The 27,205-nt window shown below is 33.7% G+C and overlaps 3 protein-coding genes across 10 annotated transcripts; 2 read left to right on the forward strand and 1 right to left on the reverse strand.

The window, feature by feature from the left end:
- Positions 1–16: 16 nt before the first annotated feature.
- glo (heterogeneous nuclear ribonucleoprotein glorund) lies at positions 17–4,679 on the reverse strand. 2 transcript variants are annotated; one of them, XM_069123411.1, is made up of 9 exons: positions 4,534–4,679; positions 3,731–4,008; positions 3,518–3,661; positions 2,532–2,670; positions 1,077–1,249; positions 797–990; positions 593–712; positions 408–507; positions 17–294 (listed from the first exon to the last, which is right to left on the reverse strand). In XM_069123411.1, exons 2-9 carry the CDS (start codon positions 3,987–3,989, stop codon positions 209–211), a joined length of 1,215 nt encoding a protein of 404 aa, XP_068979512.1. In that variant the 5' UTR covers positions 3,990–4,008; positions 4,534–4,679; the 3' UTR covers positions 17–208. The 2 variants fall into 2 exon arrangements, with proteins under 2 accessions (XP_068979512.1, XP_068979510.1); XM_069123409.1 differs by having other exon boundaries at positions 3,731–3,998; positions 4,534–4,674.
- A 618-nt stretch (positions 4,680–5,297) lies between these two features.
- mats (MOB kinase activator-like 1) lies at positions 5,298–11,683 on the forward strand. The gene is made up of 5 exons (XM_069122789.1): positions 5,298–5,731; positions 6,670–6,836; positions 6,918–7,145; positions 7,216–7,379; positions 7,462–11,683. Exons 1-5 carry the CDS (start codon positions 5,718–5,720, stop codon positions 7,540–7,542), a joined length of 654 nt encoding a protein of 217 aa, XP_068978890.1. The 5' UTR covers positions 5,298–5,717; the 3' UTR covers positions 7,543–11,683.
- A 1,137-nt stretch (positions 11,684–12,820) lies between these two features.
- Positions 12,821–26,699, forward strand: LOC138184657 (fatty-acid amide hydrolase 2-like). Of its 7 annotated transcripts, none has more exons than XM_069122784.1 (13): positions 16,836–16,907; positions 16,977–17,507; positions 17,864–18,182; positions 19,889–20,068; positions 20,860–21,079; positions 22,182–22,399; positions 22,865–22,976; positions 23,131–23,288; positions 23,771–23,908; positions 24,161–24,253; positions 24,457–24,624; positions 25,726–25,908; positions 26,022–26,699. In XM_069122784.1, the coding sequence occupies exons 3-13, from the start codon at positions 18,144–18,146 to the stop codon at positions 26,127–26,129; spliced, it is 1,617 nt and encodes a 538-aa protein (XP_068978885.1). In that variant the 5' UTR covers positions 16,836–16,907; positions 16,977–17,507; positions 17,864–18,143; the 3' UTR covers positions 26,130–26,699. The 7 variants fall into 7 exon arrangements, with proteins under 7 accessions (XP_068978887.1, XP_068978888.1, XP_068978883.1 ...); XM_069122783.1 differs by having other exon boundaries at positions 16,977–17,503; XM_069122785.1 differs by lacking the exon at positions 16,977–17,507 and having other exon boundaries at positions 16,825–16,907.
- Positions 26,700–27,205: the final 506 nt, after the last annotated feature.

Here is a 27,205-nt window from a genome sequence, read left to right on the forward strand (position 1 = left end):
TTATATTAGTATAATATAAACTAAAACAAACTTTTTTAATTCTATTTAATGATTTCGTACGTAATACGAAAAACAGTGAAACAGTAATTAACCTTTAACTGAACGTAATATGAAAATGAAATTTCACTGTGATATAATTATAATTCGATAAATCTTTGATTTAAGAAATATTTTATCGTCGATAGCGCAAGAAACGCGACATCCGACCTCAAAAACTATTATAATTACTTCCTCCTAGTTGAGAGCTGAAGCCTCTGTTTGGAGAATATCCAGGCCTGAAGTTATTACCCAAACCTAACAATATAAATCTTTAATTAATATTTGCTTAATATAACAAAATTGTAAAAATTTAATAAGGATGAGAATGTTAAAGAATAGATAATAATAAAAAAGCAATTAGGAAGTACCTCCACAGAAATTTCCAATACCACCCAGAGACATTCCACTTGAACCACCAGTTGAATTTAGGAATAATTCAATATACCTATGAGACATATGGCTTTTGTCCTATAAAAACATTATGACAGAAAATAATTAGTATATAAAATTATTAATTGAAAATCACAATGTCAATTATATTTATTCAAATAACCTTAGACATGGCTTTAACAGCCTCCTCATGAGTTGCAAACTCTACATCTGCTTCTCCAGAAGGACGTCCACCATTTTCAAGAATAATTCGAACATTTACCGGTTCGATAGGTCTGAAGAACTACAATTATACCGCCAAATTTCATTATAAAAATATTAACTTAATAAAATATTCTACATTTATTTCATTCAATTATAAACTTACATCTGCTATATCTTGTTCAGTAGCTTTAAATGGTAATCCACGCATGTGTATACTATGAATACCGGAATTACCACCCCATGTATCACCGCTGCCTCTGAAGTTCCCACCTTTCATGTCCAAACCACCTCTCATACCCATGCTTCCTCCGCGTGAATCGAAGTTATTACCACTTCCCCATGGACCACCATCAAAGTCTAAAATATATTAAACAATAATAAGAGAAAAATGATGTAATAAGTGACATTTCACATTTTAAATAACTAACGAATTCGTGTAGTACCTCTATTTCTAGAACCTCTGCTATTATTGCTAAAACGATTCATCCCTCCGAAACGAGAACCTCGGTCATAGGGTGCTGGTCTCTGATTGAAACCACCCATTGGCCCACCTCGCATTTTCGGTCCAATGCTAGCACGTACTTCGGACAAACTGCTTCGGAAGATTTCAATGTATCTGTTAAGATTAATATTAATTATTATTATTCTCGTTTAAATATTATTGCCGTTCATATAGTCGGCTGCCTTCTCAAATAAGAGAAAATTTAATGCAAAAATATCAATGAGCATAAAATTTTAATTTTAGAGCGCACTTTTAAACGAAGACGGATATAAATAAGAAATACGAATGTTGAAAATAACCTTTCGCGTAACGGAACTAAACAATTATTGTTCCAATATAAAAAATTAGGAGAATAAATGAAAACAAAAATAAAATAAAAGGAAAAACGACGTGATTCGAAGAAAAAATCCATACTGAGAATTTTGTAATGGATTAACTGTTCATACTACACCTCCGCATATATATTAAACCTGTGTGTAGATACCCTCCCTCGGTGACATTGCATTCTGATGTATCTTATGTCACCCTAGCCATTGAGATGTTGATGATCCTCAGGTATATGACAATTACAATTGCACTTTATGCAACTCAGGAGAGAAAGAGAAAAAGAGAGTGGAAGAGAGATAGGGTAAACAATATATAAGTATCGAGAAGCGATACAACTAAAAGAAAGTACTTCGAATTTAAATATTTAATTTAAAAAAAATAGAAAAAAGCTAAAATAATTGAAGTTAGCATATCTTATCGTATGACGATGATAATAAAATATTTCCGTGCAATTAACGAGCTGTATGTATCAACTATAAATAGTGATGTTACAAAAGAAAAACTGTGCAAAGCCTTTGAGTTCAAATTATTACATTGTCTCGCATAAAACGTACAATTGTGCAATTGTCAAACAGGTGTGCCAAATTAGATCGATGATTACTACCTCCGTAGCGCCCACCCATCCTGGGTTAGCCCTACCCACCTCCCATGGGATTTGGTGACGATGTAAGGGGGTACCTCCCGCCCGGCACCCACCCATAGGTTTCAGTTGGGCCAACAGTACTTTCGCTTACGTACCACTAACTTTCTTTTATTCGTGTTTAGAAAGAGAAACAGTTTCTTTATACAATTAACTTCTATAATAGCATATGAATAGAATAATACAAATGCAAAGTTAGTAAATACGTTTTAATAATATAATTCATTCCAGATTATTTGCAGTAATAAATAAATTATTTTATATAATATTTTTCTGTTTGTAAAATAAGATATTAAAGAAACTGCATCTATATAAAAACTCGCTCCCGCTATTTACTAACAAAATTTATATACCTACATGTACTACGATCATAAAATGATATTGAAAAGTCATAAGTATACCCAAACCCAGCTAGCGTCAGTGCCCCACCTGTGTCCTATCTTTTCCTTGTGTTTCTGCAGAGCGCGCTCCGCAACATCTTTGTTAACAAATTGAACGTAAGCCTCCCCAGTACTGCGGCCCGTGTAGTCTGTCGGTAGTGAAATCCCGTTCGGCAATATCTCCAACCCTGACCCACACATAATCAAACATCGACATTGTAGCGTAACACCCATTATTAATTATAGTATCGTCAGTTTATTTAAAACCCTTATAAAGAAGCAAGATTTAAAATATCCTTTGCACATTATGTGCAAAACGTCTCGCTCCAGAAATATAGACATTTTTTCTCAATTAAGTCAAAACAGAAGAAAATGTTAACTATGCCGAAGTTAAGAATTAAGTTCTATATACAAAACATAAAAATATAAATAAAATAAATATAAGGATATTTTTATACAATTACATAAAACACACATGGAAATTATAATAAATATTCCTTTTCCAAGTCTATAAAGGATTATAAAGCGTAGGGACTTTACTTCCTTAAATCTTAACTAAGGCCATCTGGTGATTATAGAAACACAGAGACACTGCTTGGGACGGGCATAAAACGAATTTTATACTTTTATATGTAAAACTAGTGAAATGTTGGACACTTTTATTGTAATATGTGTATTATTTTGCCAGATACTTTTATTCCCATATTTATTCTCTAATAATTTAATTCTAGGATATATGTCTCTTGTATATTAATTTGCAACACCTATGTCCATTCTTTTAAATTATGAAGAGATAAAAAGCTGTGCTGTTTATATACTTCATATGTATCATAACCATCAAAAGCATTTAGTCCCTGTGATTCAAGATTTTTATTTGATTAACAAAAATCAAACGATAGGGAAATAATTTTATCATAAAAAATAAAAGAAAAAACAAAACACATTGATCGCCAATAAGGTGTAAGTGAATTTCTAGTAATATATAATATAAAAAAATGAATAAAGATATAGGTTTGAATGTATGGTATAAAATACCTGAGAAGAACTGAGCAATTTCTTCTTTGGAACAGCCAAATGGTAGACCACGTAGTCTCACGCAACCATCATCCATGGCATTCTCTAGGTTCATACCGCTTCTCTTGACTACCCACTCCATTTCACCTCTTTTTGCTTTAAAGACTATGATGAAAGACATATTTTATTATATATCTTTTAAATATCTTTATCTTTATATGTTTTATAACAAACCTTCTATATAACGATGACCCATGTGATCCCTATCTCTTTTACAAGCTTTTTCAATATCTTCAAGTGTGTCCATTTCTACATAAGCCTCTCCACTTGGACGGCCTTCTCTTGACATTGTCATATGTACACCATTTTTACCATTTGTAATAGAACAATCACTAAAGAATTTCATGATTTCATCAACAGTAGTAGACCATGGAAGTCCACGTAGTTTAACAACATAGCCTTCATCATCATGGTCTCCACTTCCATTCGACATTTTTGTAGTCTAAAATAAACTATGTTATAATTTGTATAAATATATCCTGATGTTTTCCTATACATTAAAAAATATTAAATAAAATACAATATAAATACACAGCATGATTATTTTATAATTATTATTTATTTTTAAAGTACAATATACTATAACAAATAGTTGTATATTATTTACTCCTTTTTACTTTTTTTATTGTTTAAATTTTTGCTGTATTTAAAAGATATTGCATCATTTATGCAATAGTAAATTTATGAGAACAGTCATTCAAGAATTTGAAGGTCAGTAATATCCAACAAAATAATAAAATAATGTGAAAATATAGCATTTTGTAACTTGTTATTGAGATTCCAAGAATAAATAAATAAATAAATATATACATATATACGTCAAAAAATGCAACATTGCAATATAGTCGGAAGAAAAGTTTGAAAAAAAGATATTTCTTTACCGAAGAATTGTTCGTATCGGTAATATACTAGTCTTTGTTTTATGCCACCAAAATATATTTATTTCATATATTGTAAATATTATTATTCATACTTACGGTTTCTTAGTGTTGATCTACAAGTTAGAAAGAATCACGAATTAAGTTTAATTGACAGCAAACGCTTAGCCAACGCCACGCTCTGCGAAACTATCTGCAAAATGGCGTTTATCCTAACGAAACTAATGGCTGGTTTATAAACATAAATGTACTACATTGTAACATTATGGTATATAAAATCTCTGGTTTCTTTAGAATTTATTTAAGTTTTATAAAAATTGAAGTAACATGTACTTCAACTAAAAATATTTTATTAATATGCGAAAATAGAAATGATAAAAGATTAAAGTTATTACTTTACGAATACACTTGTCATATGAAACAAACATATTTCACCAACTTAAATAAAAAATTGCAATTATATTATAATTAAAATGTAATATATTCTTTTCAAATATAACGAAATGTATTAATATTACAAAAATTTAGATGATTAGAAATACGGTTGTGAATCTGCTATAAAATTTTTTACGTTAACTTTAAATAAAATCCATTTTAGAAAGACAAGATCGAGAAGAACATGACTGGAGGAGGATAGAATTGTTGAGAAAGTGAATAATTCACTGGTTCGGAGCATGGGTAGGAATCTAAAGAAAAATATATATTAGAAGTTCATAAAATTTACAATTCGCGCCAGTAATATTAGAGAAGATTTCTGGTCATATTTGAAATGCATTAAGGCGAATACGCAGTACTAATAAGTCCTCCGTGTTAGCGTTCCTAAACTTATTTAACTTTGACAATCTATATTTTTTACCTGCTATATCGATCGTGCTACACATAGTAAAATATTTGGACTATAGTTACTTAAATAGTATATCGATATAATTTGCGATTTTCGCAGAGGCTAAGACATTTTAAACGTCGAAATGATATAAATCATAAAGTAACAGGAAAAATTAGAAACTGTATGTCTGCGATCACGTCTGTATAGAGGTCGTGACCGAATCTAAAGAAGTAGAATCCCGTTCAACAGTGGAAGGATTGAAGTCGAGGTGATTGCAGAAAAGGTAGTTGACAAAACGTCTATCGTGCTGTCGCGGGAGAGAGTGTATGGTGCATGTTAAGAAGGATCGTTTGCAGCTTAAATCTCATAATATTATAGAATATTGCAAAAATCAACGACACGTGCAGCCGTGTAGCAGTAAATTGAATTTCACCAACAGGTCATCCAGGAGTGCACAATGAGCTTCCTATTGTAAGTTTTTTTTCCGTTTCCAATGAAAATCGACTTTTACTCTACTATAACGCTTTTACCTTTTTGATATCGCAACATTAAATTTCCGATGCATTCAAAAAAGTAAGCTTACCGAACACTCAATGTTTTCCTGTTAATCGATCGCCTGATATCACACCAATGTTATTTGCAAGTGACAAATGACAGCAAAGAAGGAATCGATGATTTGTTACCATAGACCGATCGGAGTGAGGGCAGATATTGACAGAAACTGGTCAACCAGTTTCGTAAATATTACCTTCTCGGCTAATTTAGGTAACCGACCCGATGTACTCTTGAATTCAAGTACATCGCGATCGACCAATCTGTGGATATCTAAAAATAGCACGATGCCATAATTTCTTTGAAAAATCCTCCGTTTTCACACGATCTTCACCCCTCTCGTTTAGCTAATGCTTTCACTCGTGCTCTGTTGCACGCGCGCATATTCGTCACACGTCAAATTAATCGCCACGGGACATATCTTATCGCAGCGGATTGCACCGTGGAAGTAGAATTTTTTTAAACGCTCCTGATGCGATATCGGGCAAGTTCTTAGTTGCAATTGTGGCCGATCGATTTGTCATATCCGCCCTAAACATCGTTTTGGTCACTCGTTAAATTTATGCGTTTCCTGTATTTGTATTTCGAATGATACATACGATCAACTGATGTTTGTTTTCGTCTTCAATCGAATTGCGAATATGATTTATAATAAAATGTTTCAATCTGTAAACAATTGAACATGTAAACAAAAATGTAAAAAATATAGGTACAAATAGAAATTTTCTAATTCTGATTGTGTTTTTTACTAATATAGAAATTAATACAAATGCCTAAAAATTAACTATTATTGAAATATAATATTGTATTTTTATAAACACAACAATTATTGAAATATATTTATATGGCTTTTTAAGTGGAAGCAGGTCTTCGAAAACCTTTAAACCAAAGAAGAATATCCCTGAGGGAACTCATCAATATGACTTGATGAAGCATGCAGCAGCCACTCTAGGCTCTGGAAATTTGAGACTTGCAGTTATGCTCCCAGAAGGTGAAGATTTAAATGAATGGGTTGCAGTAAATAGTATGTATTACAAGCATATTATTATATATTCCAATTTGTAATAATTAACAAATTACAACTAACTTTTTTATATTGTTTCAGCTGTTGATTTTTTCAACCAAATCAATATGTTATATGGCACTATTACAGAGTTCTGTACAGAAGAAAGTTGTCCCATTATGTCTGCAGGACCTAAATACGAATACCATTGGGCTGATGGGCATACTGTGAAAAAACCAATTAAATGTTCTGCACCAAAGTACATTGATTATTTAATGACTTGGGTGCAGGACCAGTTAGATGATGAAACCCTATTTCCTTCAAAAATCGGTCAGTCACATTATCTTATTGGATAAGATAATTTCGTATTTGATATACTGATAAAATTATAATCTCTTAGGAGTCCCTTTTCCAAAAAATTTCTTGTCCATTGCCAAGACAATATTGAAAAGATTATTCAGAGTGTATGCACATATTTATCATCAACACTTCAGCGAAGTGGTTCAACTTGGTGAAGAAGCACATTTAAATACTTCATTCAAACATTTTATCTTTTTTGTTCAGGTAAAATACTCAAAACTAAATGAACCTTCAACAAATATAGATATTCTCCATTATGAGCTTTTATTACTTTCGTTTGTTGTAGGAATTTAACTTGATAGAAAGAAGAGAATTGGCGCCACTGCAAGAATTAATAGAGAAGTTAACAGCGAAGGACGCCCGATGAACGATTTTGATCGTCAACCGAAAACTCCTCCAAAGACTCTCACCCGTGCTATCTTCTTAATCAAACGTGTAATTGTGCATGTTATTTAACTAATCCAATTCATTGCTAACGCGATCATCGCCTTGAAGCAGGAGTCACTGGTATTGTACTACATAACATATTTTATTCATTTACAAAAACGAGTGACTGATTTACGCATTTTATAACGAAGACGAATCTCGATAACAACAGAGTTCTGTCTATTTGGGAGATCGATAAAATTACAGAGTAAAGATCGATAGGGTGAGGATTATTAACGTAGACTTTTGTAAAATAGTTATACATTCGATACAATTCGTCCGTTTTATTTTACATCTTGAAAGAAGGAAAAAATTGTTGTTTCTTAAGTAGTCGAGATGTTTTGTGGTGAATTGTAATTTATTACGCGTAACGAATTTTTATACTTGGAACTTTGAGAACAAAGATTAGCGTGAGAGACGAAAAAAATAATTCATATCGACTATATAAAATGGATTACATTTTTAAAAAAACGTTAGAAACAACGATTAAACTCGGTCTTACGTTTCTTATTCTCATTGTTTGTTATTATCTTTCATACTATTGCACATTATGCTGTTTTATTGTAAAAGTTCGAGAAATATCGTAACTTTTATAAATAGAAACGATACTACGCGTAATGTCTCTAAAATAAGAATGCTCTCGATAGCATTTCTATATCTTTTTTTTAAATTTGCGACAACTTCGTGAAAACGTTGCGTCTTTGATTATCGACATGAATTGGTACAACCTGATATTGAACATTTTATATCACTGCTAAACTATACATTGTTAGTACATAACATTATTAAGTTAATATTACGCTATTTACATTAAACTTCATACTATGTAATTAGTTTAGACGATTATTATCATCGTGTCAAGCGCTTGCAATAGAAATTATTTATAGCGTTAGGGATTTTATACGCACCATATCTTTTATTCTTTATACGAGTGAATTTTTGAGTCTGTTCTATTTTAGAAAGCATGTTATATTATATTTAAGCCGTTTGCGTCGCATTACTGGGAAAGTTCTTTTTGCATTTCAGCTTTTTTTATTTTTGGTATTTTATGTAAAAATGATTGCTTCTCGTACGTTATAAAAACATTTGTACATGAATATACCAAAAATTAATAACTTCATTTCTAGGTATAACATAGATTCGATTCAAAACATTTTTTCTAAAGAAGTTAGAATTAATTCGATGGATACAGGGTATCCCAGGAGAAACGCAAAGGGCAAACATTTTCGTATAAATAATACTAAATATGTGATGTGCATAGTCACAGTATACACAATCACACATGATTTATTTCGCTATTAAGAAATCAATTTTGATATATAGAAATGTCAAATAGAACGTATATTCGTTTATAGCGCGTTCAGCTACGTACGATAGTTTTCTCGCTTATAGCAGAGATGAGATGTTAATATATATACATATATATTAATGTAAATGCTTGCTGTTTTCACGCGCGGTGAGACTGCACCCGTTGCATTCGAATATTTAAATGGATGCATTATATTCGCTTGTAACTAGAAAATACTCCTCAGATAGTTTCTGTTCATACACTGTGCCCTTTGCTGTGATTATCGGACTTTTGCATTTCTGTGTAACGAGCTACATTTACGTATGGCGGGGTGAAATTTTAACTAAGTTTCCGTACTGCTATTCATGTAAGTGGCTATCGTTTGAATGGAGTAATATAGGGGGATAAGAAGTTATTGCTTATACGATCATGAGACATACGTTTGCTTTCAATGGACCAGCCTATTTTGTGATAAGTAACGCATAAAGTGATTACTGAATCAGAAGAGATACAAGGAGATGTAGTGGCTGTACCTTTCATCTTTGATATCTTTCATTTAAGATCTTGATAAGAGAAGTCCAGAAAGATTCGTTTAATACTATATCTAGTACAAAAATGTCAATACAATCTTGTTTATTATGATTCATGGTTTACATATACAATAACTATTTTATATGCAAATTGTGAATTAGGTGTTGTTATGTGAGTCTAAAGATTCCTTGTCATTTAATATAACAAAAAGATTAATTCAAGTCATTCAAATCATTTAAAAAATCATTTCTTTTTAACAATTAAATGTTAATCAGAAGGGACAAGGATAGGCAATGAAGATGAGAAATTTACAAAAAGTGAAGTTGACGAACTTGTTTTCCGAAAGGTTCGTACGTTTCCAAGTTTCTAATATTGCTCGATTTGTTGTCAAATTTTAAATAACTAATTGGAAATAACGCATCTAGGATTTTGATAAAAATTTGATATATCCAAAAGGAGGAACTCGTCTACTATCTCAATTCTCCTTGTATATCTTATCAGTTTAGCGACTATACATGAAAAACTTATCTCAAAACAATCTAATATTATGATGCAGCGAGCGGAAACATTGTAATTAATGGAATTCGAAATCGCGACATAGATTGCAAGTTGTTAGCATTCGAAGCGAATGAAAGGAACAAAATGTTATTTTTTTATAATAAGGAAAAATGGTCTGCTATTATTTAACAGGCACTGATTAGAGTTTTTGCTTATCTCTCTCGCGTTGGCGTATAAACGATCGAAACATTATATGAGGTTGCTCGATGTGATATCACTTTTCATGTAAATCACGAGGATCAATGAGAAATTTCACGAGGTCCAGGACTAATATAAATGTATTTTATTATAAACGATATAAACGAATTAGCTTTCGTAATAATCTAAATATATATCGATAGAGGAAGGAAAGGATGAACGAGAGGAAATAACTAATAGAAATGGAATAGAATGGAACAAGTTTCAAGGGAGAACGATTACGAGATAGGCTTTCTTCCGCGATGGTCTACAGGCGTGTTTCTCAATGTAAAATGAATATAAGTAACAGTAAAAGTAACAATAATAATGGCTCGTATCGACGATAATATTGTATTCAGTACTTAAGAAGACCGGAAGAATTGTACCTTATAGAAAAATGAAAAAAAAAAACTTTTCTCGCAGCAAACAAGCACGATTTCGTCTCTCTCTGTCTCTCTCTGTCTGTCTGTCTGTGCCTCTCTCTCTCTCTCTCTTTTTTAATCACATATTTAGGTCAGAGGGGCGAGATCGTTTGAATATATTACCGTTGTCAGTTAGAAATTATTTTACACACATGTAACGCTGTTATTAATTACAATTACTCTTATTATTATTTTTATTATTAGTAGTATTATCGATATGACTATTATATACGATACTGACGCTTCTATGGCTATTTATATAATAATTTACACGATTAAATGTCGTTAGATCGTCGTTGAACGATAGCCTTTAACAAAACGCACTTGAGTCACCTCTCTTTGTTTCTTTTGACTGAAAATATACGCGAACCCGGTATGTTACATTTTTCGACTGACTTGTTACTTGAAAAGATAAGCAATATTTTTTTTATATATATATTATATATATATATATAGATATGATTTCTCTTTAAGCTTGTGCTGTTCTTTTTACTTTTTCTTCTTTTCTTTTTATCTTTCTTGTCTAGAATCTTATTGAGAATCGTTTCCTTGGCATCGCTGGAAGCTCTTTCATATGATCACCAGTTGAAGAAACGTTTAATTGTTTCAAGATTTTGAACGAAAAAGCAAAGTAAATGTAAGCAAATAAAAGAAGAAAATAGAAAAGCGAAGAGTGCGTGTAAAGAGAGGTTGAATAAAAGATATTTTAAGGATTCAGCTAGGTTCTTAGATGTCGAAATTTCTATTTTATGAAAGTATTTACCGTTTTTTTTAGTTAGACAGGAACTACTGGCGCAACTTAAAAACTTAATAATTTGTTAATGATAATTGATTTTGTTTGTGTATCTCAAAGAAAAGAAACATATTATTTCAACGATTGATTTCTATTAAGTTTATAAGAGGATTAATTCGGATATTAATTATAAGACAAGTTTGTCATTATGATTGATAGTTGAATAAAAATTGTTTGTTCCTTCAAAACTAAGTGCGAAGAGCTTTCAGGAATACCGATTGTTTATTCGTTTTTTTAACGACGCTAGTGATATATCTGTGCAATGTAAATAATATTTTTTTCAAATAAACGAAAGCTCACGCGTAACCGTAAACATAGGACCACTATTTCTTACGAAAACCTTTGTTCCCTTTTCTCTTCCTATTATTTCGAAACTGAAATTGCTACATCTCACCTTTCACTTTTGTATTTAATTTACCAAATCACTGAATATTTTCCATAAGGAGACTCGAAACTGGTACAGAAACATATATATAAATTACATTATTTTTAATTCTAAGAAATAAGATGAATTCTTATATTTTAATTTTAATAAACAAGATTTAATAAATTTCATAATCAAGATTGCAAATATTTATGAAATATTTTCAGAACTTTAATTAAACATTTCAATTTACTTTTAGATAGCTTCCTAACACGTGACTGAATTTGCGAAATCTTGACGCGCGGTTTTCACGCTCGCATGGCCTAGCGAAACAGAAAGTTTCGCATTTAATGAAACGCTTGGTTGTTCCTTCGAACACTGGAATTACAATCGTCTAGAATTCTCAAGGCGTGTTTCAAGCGTAAATCTTAAAGTATAAAGACCAGAGAACGACCAACGACACGTTAATTATTTCGAGTCGAAGAACGTACGTAACAAGAATATAGCTGCTAATTTATGCTAATCCACTATTCACACCGATGCTCAAAGTTATTGAGGAAACGAAGAAAACGAAGAATTTCACCACCTGTTATCATATGGAACCTCTTGTTACGTTAAACCATTTGCGAAATTCGATTTGAACATGCCAATGAGCAAAATTACCTAGATATTTCGCACCTCCTTCTCTCGTCCAACGTTGTCCATGTTTTATTTCATCGCTGTTCGTATCTGATAGGAAAATCGCATCACAATGGTAATCAATGTAGTAGTAATATCGCGTCCAGCACAGGATTAAGGTCAACCACGTGTCGTTTAAATGGTATGACAAATTAAAATTAATGAGAAGGCAAAAAGAAATATAAAAATCGTAAGCGATGACATATATTGATCGATAACATTTAAATGAATTGATATGAAAATGGTCGAGCAATTTACCCCAACGTGGTCGCAAGTGTCTGGACAATAGTGGGACTACGCGAATCTGCAGAGGTCGGACGAGGACAAAGGAAAGCAAGTGATACTTAGAAGGAATTCGGCCGCCCCACTCGTAACAACTGCGAAAACCGTTTTCTTTTTGTACTCGAGTGCCGTGGCAATCTCGAATTAGTCTTGCAACTGCCGTTTATCGTATTCGTTCTCCGTTAAATTCTTGTTGCATCGTGCATCAATGCCACCACGTGGAACGCTTTACTATCTTCAATATGGTAAACAGAAAACATCTTTAATCGGTAGAAAAAGTACAACGATGTCAACAGAATAACTCATAAATAAAATCTCATTATCATTTTTTAAAAAATATTTAAGTGTCTTCCGACAACTATAAAATAGAAATTTCGAAACCTGTTATGTTTATGAGTTTCATTAATTCTAACATCAATCGTTCAAATTCGTGCGTTTCAAGTTTCGAAGAAAATACAGCGACGAGTACATGTACCCGAACTGTTACTCGAGACGAAGCTCCGAGGATCGTTCTCTCTGTGTACAGTGCTTCGAAATAACAAGGATTCGTAAGTCTCATACGATAGGGGAAAAATAGAATAAGACTGTCTATAATTCTTTTCGTTCGTTTCTCTTTCTCACAATTTTTCCGTGTGTTTCTACTTTTTGACGTGATTCCGTGACGAAAAACGACAAGTTGAAGAACGATGATGAAGAGAAACAAGTCCGCGTAAATGAGGTTCGAGAAAGTTCTAGGCGAACAGACGTTGACACCAGCCCAGAATTATATTTATGTCGATATAGTTGAGAATAAAGAATTTTTATTGCTAGAAGTTTCGTGGAAGTTAGAAAGAACGTTGGATTTCTAAGCGCTATTTTTGTTTGAAGCGAGTTTCAGGCTCTACGAATACGTGGATCGATTTCCTCAACCTTCGTAGATTTTTGTTTGAATTCTAAACTGATCTGTTCTTAAATTGTTTGGGTAATGCAACGTGTAGAGATTCCAAAGTTTCGGTAAGTCAGTGAAGCTCGATGTCACCTCGATCATTGCTCGTGCAATCTCGTGCAATCGATCTTGTGGCTGGTGATTAAAAAAGGCAAATCTCTGTGCTGCATTTGTATAGAATATAATATATTGAATAATCCTGAAATCTTAGAAAAAACTAGCTAGAAGGATATATGTGTTCCGTTAGAAAAAGGAAGAGATAAAGGTCGAAAAATCGAAATTAACAGATCGAGAAAACAGAGAATAGGAATTGGATTATGGTAACTAGAGCTCTGAGGCTAACATACGAGCAAAATTGATTTTTGTGATTATGAAACTGGCGAAGCAGCAATTACCGTAATTGAATCTCTGCTGGTAGAACAATGTTTCGAATAACGTGTCATGCAATTAAGTTAATACGTGTTCCATAACGTGTATTCTTCGTAAGAATGTGACCTTATTCCTTAGTCTAGCTTATTATGTTAATCGAATCATTGATAAAGCGAAACATTTTCATTGGTATTAGTTCAGATTCGTATTAATTGCAGATTGAAATTGATGTCATCAATGTCTATTACGCTGTTTCACCTTATACTACTTACAACATAATCGTGTTTTTATGAAACCATAAATCAGAAAAATGATATCAAAAATGAAATTAGTAATGCAAAAATGTATCGTTTGCACTATCATTAATGTACAGTTGCCCATTAGAGTTTCGTTTGTATAACATCAACTACAGTGACAATTCTGTAAGTTTTCACTGAGAATTGAAAATCAAATACGAAGCGTCGTTCATCGCGTGATATTGGCGTTCAAACTTCGTTGTCGGCTAAATAACATCGTCTGATCATACACAGAATATTCTCCTGTGAGAATTCGTCGTTACCGTTGCCACGGAAAACACGAGTTTGTGCGTCACGTTTCATTCAAATGTAGATTAATCGAATTAGTTAAATTTTCGGCGATACGGCTGAAATGAATTGGATACAGTTACTTGTTATGTAGCTTCATGCATGTATATATAATCTGTAATCGAATGAAATTTAATCGTCTGTGACAGAATAAGATATAAGCACGAAATTATTACGAGTTCTTCTATCCAACTATTCTCGATGAAAATTATTGACTTTTTCTTTTTTTCTTTTTGTTTTAATGTACGAAAACATTCTCTCGCGTGTCAAAAATATCATCTCGATATCCGCTAGCAATTTTAGACGCAATCGATACGATTGCGACGATTTACGATTGATCTCCAATTAATCTTGATTATCGACAATGAAATATCGACTAACAAACTACACGTTAAAATAAAGCCATTTGGAAACTGTTGATGTTCAATCAACAACTCTTATGTAACTACTGATTTTTAATAATGTGCGATGAATTATTTGTGATTTTTCACAGAGTTTAATCGCGACGTCTCGTATTACACAAATGAGGTAAACTAAGTTATGACTAGTAAGTATTTTGGGAATAGATTGAAACGATTGCATCATGATTCAATATTTATTCAAATTCTCGAAAGAAAATATCGACAATACGTACGACGCGAAAATACGCGTCAATGTCGAGAAGATAATTTTTTAAATAAATCATTTTTCATATTCATAGATTATTTACGCTTTTAAATTTACAACAGTGATAGACGCAAACAAATCTATGAATGCCATCGAATAATCTCTGGATTTCATTTCACGTTTGCTCAAAAGAAGATAGAAAATGTCACGTTTGACAAAATTAACGCCATTACGGTTTGGTACATAACAAAGTACAACAACAAAGGGGAATAAGAATCTTTTTACAAAATTTTTTCTTTCAAGAAATTTCATGCTCTGTTACTTAATCTTATTCGATGTTACGCGGCGCAATAACATAGAAACACTGTAATAAACGTGCTAAAGGAAAGGAAGAGACAGCGAACTGACTTATTTCTTAATTTGTTTAATAATTAATATCGGATTGGCAACTAAGTGATTGCGGGTTTTGTCGTTAGGTGGTAATGACATGACCCGCAATCACTTAGTTACCACCCCAATAATTACTTAAATAAATAGCGAAGTTCCATAAACGATAGAGTACACATATCAAAGATTATTTAATCAAAGTGACTCGACGTTTATTTGACAATGTAGAGGATACTTAAAAACGTGTATTATTTTTTTTCCACGAAGAATGACGAGAGGATTTAATCTATGCAAACAAAAGTGTACTCTGTGCAAAAAAAAAAAAATAAATATTATGCAATTGTATATTACATAGGAAATCCATTTTCTTCCATGAAATTTCTCTCGAATCGCAATGGAATCGTGGCAAAGAAAGAAAAGAAAGAGAAAAAAGGAAGAAAGGGAAATGATTCGTCTGAATCGTGCTCAGTATCCAGTAGATTAGGCAAGCCAGACGAAAAAGAGAAGAAGAATTGAGAAATGGCTGTAACTCAGCATGAAGACAAACGAGTCACATTGACATCACTTTCTGTTCAAGACGAAGAAAAACAGGACAATGATCATAAAAGCAAGAGGACGTATCAATTGAATGGATAAATTAATCGTTTGTATAAATTCTAAAAATAAGAATTATCAAGAAGCCGCAGACGAATTTATCAGGGATAATATTTTTCTGCGAATGAAGATAATGAGATATCTAGGAGGAAAATTGAAATATCAAAACATACAACAGAGGCTAGGAATTTGTTTGTTTAATTCCACTTTAAATAATAATTAAGGCATGAGCCTTCCAATGAATAGGGATAAAATTTCTATTTTATTATAATATCATTAAAACATCTAAAAGCGATTACAACTTATTCGTTAAAAAGAAGATTTATTGATTGAATTTTCAGCAAAAATATCGGACGTCAATGCCTGTTATATAATATTTTGCATGAGATAATATCCTCGTAAAATATCTGCCCATAAATATACGTTTTCTTGTTAATGATCACCAAATTATAGAGTACGAAATATTCTCTTAAATATTATACTCTTACTATATTAATCGTGCTCATTGCTACACGTTATTGATAACATTTGCATTGTTAAATCGGTATCTTCTTTTTCTATTTAGTCATACCAAAAGGTCGCCGAGGGTTTCACAAAACGCCCCACCACGATAATTTTTCGCTTAAGTATGCCACTTGTGCACCAGGACCGTTTAGTCCGAAACTATCAACCGCTATTCTACTTACGACTACTTAAATCACGTAACGGTAAAAAAAGGAAGATAACAGGAAAAATAGTGAAAATACAAGTGTGTACCTTCACTATCGTACATTAAACGTTCGGACATTCCAAATTACCGTTGATATACAAAACGCAGGTACTTCGGATAAAGCTCTTTGATCTAATGTTCGCTGCTGATCTCATCCAAGGCAAACATATACCTATGGTTAGTAGTTATCAATGAAAGCAATGATTGATATTAATTAGTAGGAATAGAAGGGCATAAAATTAAATGAAGTAAATGAAACTGAAAAGTGAATGAGAATCGCTTTTACGGAAGTTACACCTACGTAAGTTAAAGTGGCTTTAAAAGCGTATCTGTCCGACGTTGAGATGTTGGAACGTTCGGAATACGTGTGCGTTCCTCGATCACGTTCTGAAAGTTTGCACAGATTTTATGAAACGTCAGCTATTTCTTTGATATAAATATGAAGCTTGATGCACGCCGCTGTGTATCGTGGTGTCTTGTTTCATTTTCAATTTAGCAGAACGTTTCTTTTTGATTCGAGCTACAAGCGAGAAACATCCTTCGTATAATAATGTCGAGGATGTAATAAAAATATCAATCTTCTTCGACTGAATCGTACCGAGTGTCAAAATACTGCACGGCAGTGTATACAATATGTAGGTACAGAAACATAAACGTTCGATTTAAATTTTACATTGAAATCGAGTGTATATTTGTAATACGTGAGTGTGATTGATAAGAACACAAGTGTTTATTTATTCTTTATATAGAAGTTTGTTTTATGTGTACTTTTTTATTAGCATTTATGAAAATGCATGAACGTTCATTTACATTTTGTGCTTGTCATTTGTATTGCATATTCAAAGTCGACGATTCACTATGTGTTCGATAACAAATAATCCGATTATAGATAACGTGCTTTCGTTTTAAACAAAAGGGGAAAAATGTACGCGGAACAGAAGGATCAGTGAAGCTAAATTTGAAATTGTCAGTTTGAAAATGATATAAAATTTCAGTTTGGAAAACGTGGAGATAAGAACACTGTTAAATCAATTTTTAACGAAACAGATAGAATATGTCCAGCTTCGTCTGAAACCAGAGGATATCCAGAAAAGATGATCGAGATGCGCTTTGACTGTGGATGTGTTTGATTCGGTGACAACGAAACTAACTATAATAGATCTAATCAGTGAACAATACGAATCAGCAATGATGTAATTTGTCTTCGTGACCACGTATCGTGGAACAGTTATTTCTACGCCAACGATCGGATAATTCGAATTGAAAAACAGGAGGATGAAACTTCTATGGTCATTGATATATCCCACAAATCTGGTACAGTACAATTTTTTAGTGAATAACGGCGACCTACAATAACAAGTTTCTACAAACGATTACTCGAAAGAAGAAAACGATCAGTAAGATTTCACAGAATGTAGATAAAAAAAAAAAAAAAATAAAAAGTGCCTTGTAATTAAAAACATCTCCAAGACAGAATTGTATGAAACAGAATTAACAATCCTGATAAAAATATTTTCTAGATTTTGATATATTTTTTATTGCCTCTTTTGTAAAAAAATTATCAGCTTTTTATCATTTTCCGCCATTCGTTATATTTTTTTAATATATAACGATTTCTTCTGTCAACTTTTGCCCTCATCGTATAATACGAGTCATAATCGAAAACCAATGACTCATTAATGACTAACATAACATCATTTGCAAGTATATATGTGCAAGGTGCATATAGACATTTCCAACGAGTTGGAATTGCGGCCGAGCAAACACGAGACAGCGATTAGGGAAGAATGTTCGCTTAAAGGTTCTCTTTCACGTTCGCCGGGACATGACATTTTCAGAATGTAACGATTTGCATTGACAATCGTAGTTTTCGAAGTTCGTTAAAAATCCTCGAATGAATGTCGCGAGTAGAAGATATCGTGTATGTAAAATTGAAAAGATCTACTAATGTAAAGAATTACCTAAGACTAATCGAATGTTTAATTACCATTAGCTGCATGTTCAGAATAAGAATGAATAGTTATCAATGAGAAATATTTTGCGCGTAAAATTGAAAAGACTTCGCTGTAAAGAATTACCTAAGCTGAGTCGAATGTTTAATTAGCATTCGGCGAATCTTCAAATTATGTAGAGTTTTGCATGTATTGCATTTTGTGAGTAAAATTAAAAATATTCCTGTTTCATATTTAACGATCAAAGTTCACTAGTCGAGACGAAATTACGATCGAATGAAAAAAAAAATCGATTTAATCCAAGCTATTTTAATATTTATTAAAGATAGATATAAGATAAAATAAGGATCATTATAGAGATCTATTATAGAGATTATCTCTAAAGATAAGGATCATTTACATCATTCATTGCAAGAATTTATTATGTAAATCTGTCATATATTCATCCAAGTTATGTCATAAGGTCGCTTCTCTTCTACATTAAAAATCCTCTGCATTTTATAGTCGCTAACAGACGAACGTTTACTTAAAACAATGTTCAAGTAGTTTAGCAATAGGCTGTTAATGATTATTACTTCCTATGCCGAACTTTCTCTCGATTGTTTGTTTCAAAAGAAACCCTTCGAACGATTCTATACGACTCAAATATGGACGCAATTAATCGTTCATCGTTGATCGTTAAATTAATTATGCGATAATCATACGATACTGTGATCTTTCATCTTACAAATTCCATAAAATTTCGAAGTGAAAATCTAGTTTGAAATGCCTTGAAGGCCTTGAAAGAAAAATATCTGTATCTGTTGCAGTTCAATATAACGCGTCATTTTATTTAATTATCGTGTCACTAATTTTTATTACACTCATTTAATGTTTATTTCTACAATGACCATTAATTGAACTCTCATTATCAGTTTAATGAACTTGCACTGCGAATGTAGATACGGAAGTTTTAATTAATGTATGTTTTTCTACGTCTCGTCCTGTATTCTCATAAACTGCATTAAATTTCGTAATACGTAAGATGCAAATATAGCAATTTAATTTTATGTTTCTTCTTTCCTGTAGGATATGGTAAACCTGGTGATTCAAAGGTTGCTAAAGTACCTTGTGTTTATGCTAAGCTGTATCGTGACGCCAATTTTAAAACTGCAATACTTTAAGAAGCGGAAACGAATACCAGCGATCAATAATCAGCTGTTGTTAATTTCAGCGACAGAAATTGCGCGACAGATTCGTAAGAAAATGGTGAGGACACGATAACGGGTCAACCGATGAATACAAATTGATTTCTCTTTGATCGCTAATAGTTTGATCTCGATAATTTAATTAACGAGCTTTCTAATTCACCGTTTCGTTTTCATCGATAATAAATTATATCGTTTTCATATTCAAATTTACAAGACAATTTCTAATTGCACCTTCGGAGAAATTTTTTTTCGCCAAATAAATTTAAAATTTCTTTTCCGATGCACAAAAATCTTCTTCGAGATTAAGCCGGAAGTGGATGAACGACAGAATAATTACGATCTTATCTCTAACGATTCGCAAACGATTAAAAATATCGGCTCTAGCATAGTAACCGAACTGCAAGATATTCGGCTAAAACGACATCTTTTACGTGTTTTTCAGGTCGCTGAAGCCGAAAATTATGGTCGTTTTTCACGGAAACAAGGCGTGAAAAATTTCGGTCCATATGTTGCATTTGACTCGCGACTATCGGATTAGGATCGAGTTATTTTTTATCTTTTCTCGTGATCGCACAAAGAGCTATAAACGGTAAAAATAAAACGGAAAAATGGCAAAAACAGCATTGGCATTGGCTGTACCACCACTTGTCTTGCCGCTTATCGCTCTGCACGTTCACGGTCTTACGCGGATTTCTTTCCGGTCAAGACCAAATATTCGTAACGCCGAATTTTCTGAAACATGTCCAATTTTCGGCTCTAGCGACCTTAAAATGCCCGCGAAAAGACACATTCGCATGAAAAGTTTCGCAGTCCGGATACTATACTTCATCCAAAGTATCTCTTTCGTAGATCAGCAGCGAAGAAGTGGTAAGAGCCTATGTGGAGAGATGCACAGACGTAAATCCTGTGATAAACGCTATCGTGGAGTCGCGTTTCAGCGCAGCCATTCAGGAAGCGCAGGAAGTTGACAAGCTCTTAGCGAGCACCACGAAAACCGAGGAGGAACTTGCTCGTGAGACGCCTCTTCTTGGCGTACCCATAACTGTGAAAGAAAGTTTCGCCGTTGAAGGTTCGTCCAATCTTTTTTAATGGGCCAGATTTTCGTCTAGACGAAGACAATTAATCAGAAGATTGAATCGGATTAATCAGAATAATTGAATACAGATTTCACACAGCTTCTTCATCGTCCGCAGCATTTATCGCAAGGGAAACTACAGCTTGTTTTTAAAAACATTCCAAATTCAAATATTTTGAAGCTATTTTCAGTTATATTGTATCGTACGCGTAACTTGCCACGTATTTATGCAGTAAAATCGGCGGTCCTAGCGTTAAAAAATTCAAAAAAGAAAAAAAAGAAGAAAGAGAAGGAAATCATTGTTACAGCTATCGTTAAAAAATTCTCTTAACATCGAAGGTAACAGTTGTCGAAACGAACGAAAGAAATCGTGCGATTCTTTTCATTTCAGTCACGCACGGCAACGACTTATTCACTCCCTTCTCTCCGGTGTTTTCTTTTCCTTTTCCTTGAGCAGTCACGATTAAACAGGACAAACAAACATTTGCATACAACGATAGTGATTATAAATGGAAGGTGAACTTATTCGAAGCAACGTCGATGATCGTTCGTGTTTCGAATGCGAGGTACGAAAGAGCTCGTAACGCGTGTCTCATACGTTTCCTGCATTCTCGTTTCCATTTTTTGTCTATTAACATATTGTTCTATTCATTTTCTCTTTTTCTTCTTCTTTTTTCTTTCCCTTTGTTTAAAACACCAGACTCGCGCAAATGATTTGTTTTCAACTCTACATAAAAGAAATCTGTCTAGTCTGTTAATTGAGACGGGGTTTTTCAAGTAAAGTGCAATTACAGTTTCATAAAAACATTGTCGACCTCGAGTCGGTTTTAATCGTTTAATCATTAAGCTCATTAATTTTAAGTTCATCGCCGTTGTAGTTACACACTTCGTCGATAGTTCTTATCGTATCAAGGAAAATATATTATCGCTTTACGATTTACCCATTTCCCAATATAATTTACTACAATACAATTTAATTGCCCGATAACAAATAGCACCACGCGCATCGTTGAGAAGTAAATCACGTCTATTTGAAAGAACCGATGACTTATTCAATACGAGTAGAATTAAGTTCATCGAATTCATCCTCTGTCAGGAATGTCGCATACGGCTGGCGTGAAGAAAAAGTTTCCACAGAAAGCGACTAAAGACGCAGTAGTTGTTAGCATGGTACGCAAGGCTGGCGCTATTGTCCTTCTCGTCAGTAATACTCCCGAGCTATGTCTGAACTGGGAAACTAGCAACAAAGTTACTGGTACTACTAGAAACCCTTATGACACCAGAAAGATACCAGGTGGCTCTTCCGGTGGCGAGGTTTGTATTTATTTAAACTGCATTCGTCTTCTCACAGAATCACTCCAAGAAACGTGCATTATATTTCTGTATGGAAAGCTTCCAGGTCGCTTAGACATCAAATCTAACAGACTTCACATCAGACTTTACATAAAATGCCGTATGCGTCTATTGTTTCCTTCAAAAATAAAATCGACTCTTCCTCTGTTTTATTTCTACTTCTAGAAAAAGTAAAGAATAATCGAGTTACAATTATAATACAGCCTCTTTCCTCCTCTCTTTTTGCTTTCTCTTTGTTTCTTGTTTCTTTTTAGACGGCATAAAATCACAGTCTGATTTCTAATTTCTCGTCTCTGTCGTTCTCTCCTTCTCTTCGTTTTTCATTTATTTTCACGCAGCGTAAGATTATAATTCACCGAATGAAAATTATAACGTGGCTTTGCGGTTTCTCCTCCTTTCCCTTCTTCTTTTCTTATTTCTTTTCAGGCAGCACTAATAAGCTCCGCCGCCTCCATCGCGGGCATCGCGTCGGATGTTGCAGGTTCTGCGAGGCTTCCGGCCATGTTCTGCGGTATTTTTGGCCACAGACCCACGTCAGGTAAATCCTGACACTCAGTAAAATATCCATTAACCAAACTCACGATCGTTCTACAAAATCTTCGTCCAATATATATTCCCGTTGATTACATATCGAATCAGAAAGAATGGAAGATAAGAAAATATCATTTTCACCGTATAAATTTGTTTCGCAGGTCTGATCTCTACAGAGGGCCATAAGCCACATTCTCATGATGAATCATTTACCGTATACTGTACACCAGGACCGATGGTCAGATACGCCGAGGATTTGTCTCTTATGATGAAGATAATGTGTCAGTCGGAAGAGACGTGCAAGAAGTTCGAGCAGAAGGTTGCTGAACTCTTTATACTACGAAATTTCCGCGTCGTTAAATTCTCAATTTTCTTGTGTCTTCCCGTAAACAATCAAAGACTGCAGTATCATTTAATTCTCAACCGGTTTCTTTAAATTATGCGTTGAGTCGGGAAACTATCCGAATTTTAATCGCAGAACATATTTATGTCACAAGCAATATTATAAAAAGCTTTGTGAGAGATGAACAGTTACAAAGGAACCACCTAAAATTGGACATCGATTAATTTTAATACGGTTTCGTACTATTCGAGCATGTAACGTAAAAACACTTTCATAATATTTCGTTTATAGCATCCACTGCTTTCTTTACAGTAGTTTTACTTAACAGTAGTTAACATTTTTATAAAATATCGCATGAAGTACGCGGGAACTTCGTTTCTCATTTTTCAACTGTTCGCGTCTCCAGTAAATCTCTGATTATCTTCGCTGAATATTTCGTGGAATTTCTACTGCTGTAGGTATGTTTGAAAGACATGAAATTCTTCTACCTGGAGAACTGCTGCGGGGTAACGGACTCTATAAGCAAAGATGTAAAACAGGTGATGAAGAAGCTGAGGATCCACATCGAAACGACGTACGGTCTCAAAGTAGAAAAGGTATTTTATCGGTTTTATGTGCTCGCACGAAGTACATATATGACGAGTTCCGAGAAGAAATAGGCATTTGAAATTCGATTTAGCAATGAATAGTCATTTCGAAATGAATAAATCGTGAAAGAGTATAGGTTCTAAATCTGGTGGTTTTCGTGGATTTCGAAATGATAAAAATGAGATAGTTAACTTTAGTCGAAAACCACGTATACAATCGTTCTTTCTTAAGGATACGTTTACGAAAATATATAATTTTAGGCACGATTACCTGCCATGAAATTTGTGCTTAACATTGCATCGCTTATGCTGTCGATGGATCTCGATGACATCAAGGATGATATTACATGCGCGGTGAGTTACCATTAACACGATCTGCGATTCTATCTGGCGGCGGGGGTCACCGGTAGGTTACATCTTCTTCATTTTTTTTTTTTTTTTTTACTATTTTAATTTATAAAGATGTAATTTAACGAAAAATGGAACGCGTTGAACACGTTTAACGTCGTGCTTCCTTGAAAGCTTTCCAATATAATCAGCAAGCAATTATCGCGCAGGGATCGAGTAGATGTCTGCTTGAAGAATTGAAATCCATTTGTGGCATGTCGCAGAATACGCTCTCTGCAATTACATATACCGTCATGAAATGGATATATCATAAATTATCAGAGAGTTATGAACGCGAAGTGTCCGCTAAGAGGGACGAGTTAAAGAAACAATTCGAGGTAAATAAGTTTCAAGTAAAACAGATGTACTAACAGGCTTGAAATAATTTCCAAGAAATTTCGTGCATCCTTTACGACAATGTCTGATTTCGAGATGCAGTGTTGTTTCTGTTTTCAAATAACCTTTTACGTATATTTCTTAAAATAAAAGTTGACCATTTTATATCTAAAAACTAACACTTGTTTGTTGGTGTATCTTAGGCGTAGCTGCTAGTGAACATATTAATGCTTCCTATTAAAAGTAATGTAGTGTTGCTGTATAAATTAGGATAAGTGTTACATTGTAGATAGTTTAAGGGGACAGAGCTATCGGTGATGAGAGTCCTTGTAAGGCTGAAGCAAAAAAGGATGTGCATGAGTATGTGTGTACGCGTTTGCGAACGCGAAGACAAGAGAGTCTTAGCCAGCGAGTATGGGCGAACGTCTCTTTTTACCTAACAATAAAATATTATTATTATTTATTTATTATTATTTATTTTTAGTCCATGGCTTTCGGCTTTGGACGACTTCCTTTTTACATTTAATGCCTTACAACACATGTATTCTTATTCTAGCACTCCTTCTGTCTCTGTCTTTCGCTTCCTTGCTGTGCTCCCTTCCTGTCGTTCCTTCCCCTCTTCTGCTACTCTTCTCTTCCCTATTATCACCTTTAGTTCTGCTCGTCCTTCTCCAGTCTCCTCTAGCACCTCTGCTATGCTCCTTCTGTTATTTCGCATTCCTCTATTATATGCCTTAAGTCTTCCTCTCCTTTCTTGCATAATCTGCATCTTCTTTCTTCCTCCTCTTTCCAGTGTTCCCTTGCCCTGGTTTCGTTGCCGCATCTGAGGCTTGCTATCATACTTCTGTCCTTCCATTTCATCTTTCCTTCCAGATACTTTGGTAGCCCTTCTTTTGCTATGTTCCTGTAATATCTGTTGTACTTGGATTCCCTTATCCTTTTCTCCCTCTCCTCTGTTTCTCTTTTCCCTCTTTCTTCCATGATTTGATTCGCTGTTATCCTTTCTTGTCTATCTCCTCTAGCAATAAAATAACAGTTCAACTTCCCGTAATAGTCATCCGGTCTATCATTCCTACAGTAAATTATAAATGTTTTTATTGCAGGAGCTACTAGGTGATAACGGCGTATTGATCTTCCCAACGTTCGTATCATCAGCCTATTACTCGAACGAAAGCTACCCGAATATCTTCAATTTCATGTATCTGACAGTCGCTAATGTACTAGGAATACCAGCGACACATTGTACGATGGGGCTCAACAAACAGGGTTTACCTGTTGGCCTTCAAGTAAGTAATTTACTTTGTACCTGTGATATTCAAGCATCAGAGTAATGACATTTCGCATGCACCTTTCTAAGTTTATTGCGTAATGCGTTTTCATCCTTATTTGCCTCATATAGATCATGGCAAACGCGGGCAACGATCATCTCACGATTGCAGTGGCTAAAGAGATCGACAAAGCCTTCGGCGGTTGGCAGCTACCACCGATGACCGAGCTGCAAGTTTGATTCTCTCTTTGATCAGACGATAAAGACTTCGATATGAGGATCCATCGCGATAAATCGAGTGTATTCGACGTGATACGATCGGCGAAGAAACTACGGTAACGAACGTGTGCTTCTTCGTTCAAACGACGAACAATTGCGATACATCAAACGTGAATGAATCTACGATAGAAATTAAGATGTGCAATAAATATAGGCTGTTTTTATGACATATGGGAAGTGGCTAGTCTGGTTCTACCCCGAAATAGCTTAGGGATAAGTCGAATTTACAATCGTTGGGAAATATATTATGAATAAATAATGAAATAAAAATTTCACCTTCGATGGTCGGAGAAATTTGAAACAAAGCGAACGAGCTTTGTCCGAAGCTGATTTAATGAATCAGTTTCTCAATTATCATGCGCGCCAGTTTAAAAAGTTATTAAACGTAAACCGTTTAAAAAGTTAATGAACAATCAGAAGACTTGGAGTAAAAAGAATTACATTTGTATTTCAGAACTTTATACTTACATCTGCAAAAAGATTCAGAGCTATGTAACTGATAGTTGATCTAAATAAAATTCATAAAAATGATTTGCATTTATTTTTGTTACGTAAAAATTTCCCTCCTCGTTGCTTTCTTACGTCTAATAGAAGTTGATCGTGCATAATTTTCAAATAATGAATAATTCAGTAAAGGAATTAAATTATTCATAGATCAATTTGCATAACTTAGTAAACAACGATAGAATCGCAACATTTCCACTTAAGAGCGTATGACAAACAGCAAAAAACGTCTTCGAGAACTTCTTAGATTGTGCTTGAGTGTAACACGGACACAGCAGCTATCAGAAGAGTATTAAAAGTCGATCGAAGTCGGTCAGTTCACTGCAAACGATTCATTCATTGATAATCGTAAAGTAGAGAGTTTTAAGAATGACGTATTCATAGAGTGCTATTTAATAATAAAGAAAGTGAGAATCTTGCTTTATTCGAATTTGTGTCAAAGATTGAATATTTTCGATAGATACCGATCTTCATTTGGTAGAAGAAGGAAATAAGGTAAGTTCTGCTAAAACTGAAAATTTTCTTGGATATTG

This window comes from Bombus flavifrons, chromosome 11 (genome assembly GCF_040668555.2).
Source record: "Bombus flavifrons isolate JBK064 chromosome 11, iyBomFlav1_principal, whole genome shotgun sequence".
NCBI classification, from domain to species: domain Eukaryota; kingdom Metazoa; phylum Arthropoda; class Insecta; order Hymenoptera; family Apidae; genus Bombus; species Bombus flavifrons.

Excerpts from the sequence above, each read along its gene's own strand:
- LOC138184657 (XM_069122782.1), top strand. The coding sequence starts at position 16,788 with ATGCCACTTGTGCACCAGGACCGTTTAGTCCGAAACTATCAACCGCTA. Across the intron at positions 24,625-25,725 it reads AGTTAAAGAAACAATTCGAG|GAGCTACTAGGTGATAACGG; the intron begins GTAAATAAGTTT and ends TTTTTATTGCAG. Across the intron at positions 25,909-26,021 it reads GTTTACCTGTTGGCCTTCAA|ATCATGGCAAACGCGGGCAA; the intron begins GTAAGTAATTTA and ends TGCCTCATATAG.
- mats (XM_069122789.1), top strand. Across the intron at positions 6,837-6,917 it reads TGAATGGGTTGCAGTAAATA|CTGTTGATTTTTTCAACCAA; the intron begins GTATGTATTACA and ends ATATTGTTTCAG. Across the intron at positions 7,146-7,215 it reads CCTATTTCCTTCAAAAATCG|GAGTCCCTTTTCCAAAAAAT; the intron begins GTCAGTCACATT and ends ATAATCTCTTAG.
- glo (XM_069123411.1), bottom strand. The coding sequence starts at position 3,989 with ATGTCGAATGGAAGTGGAGACCATGATGATGAAGGCTATGTTGTTAAA. Across the intron at positions 508-592 it reads CTGTTAAAGCCATGTCTAAG|GACAAAAGCCATATGTCTCA; the intron begins GTTATTTGAATA and ends ATGTTTTTATAG. Across the intron at positions 295-407 it reads TATTGGAAATTTCTGTGGAG|GTTTGGGTAATAACTTCAGG; the intron begins GTACTTCCTAAT and ends TTATATTGTTAG.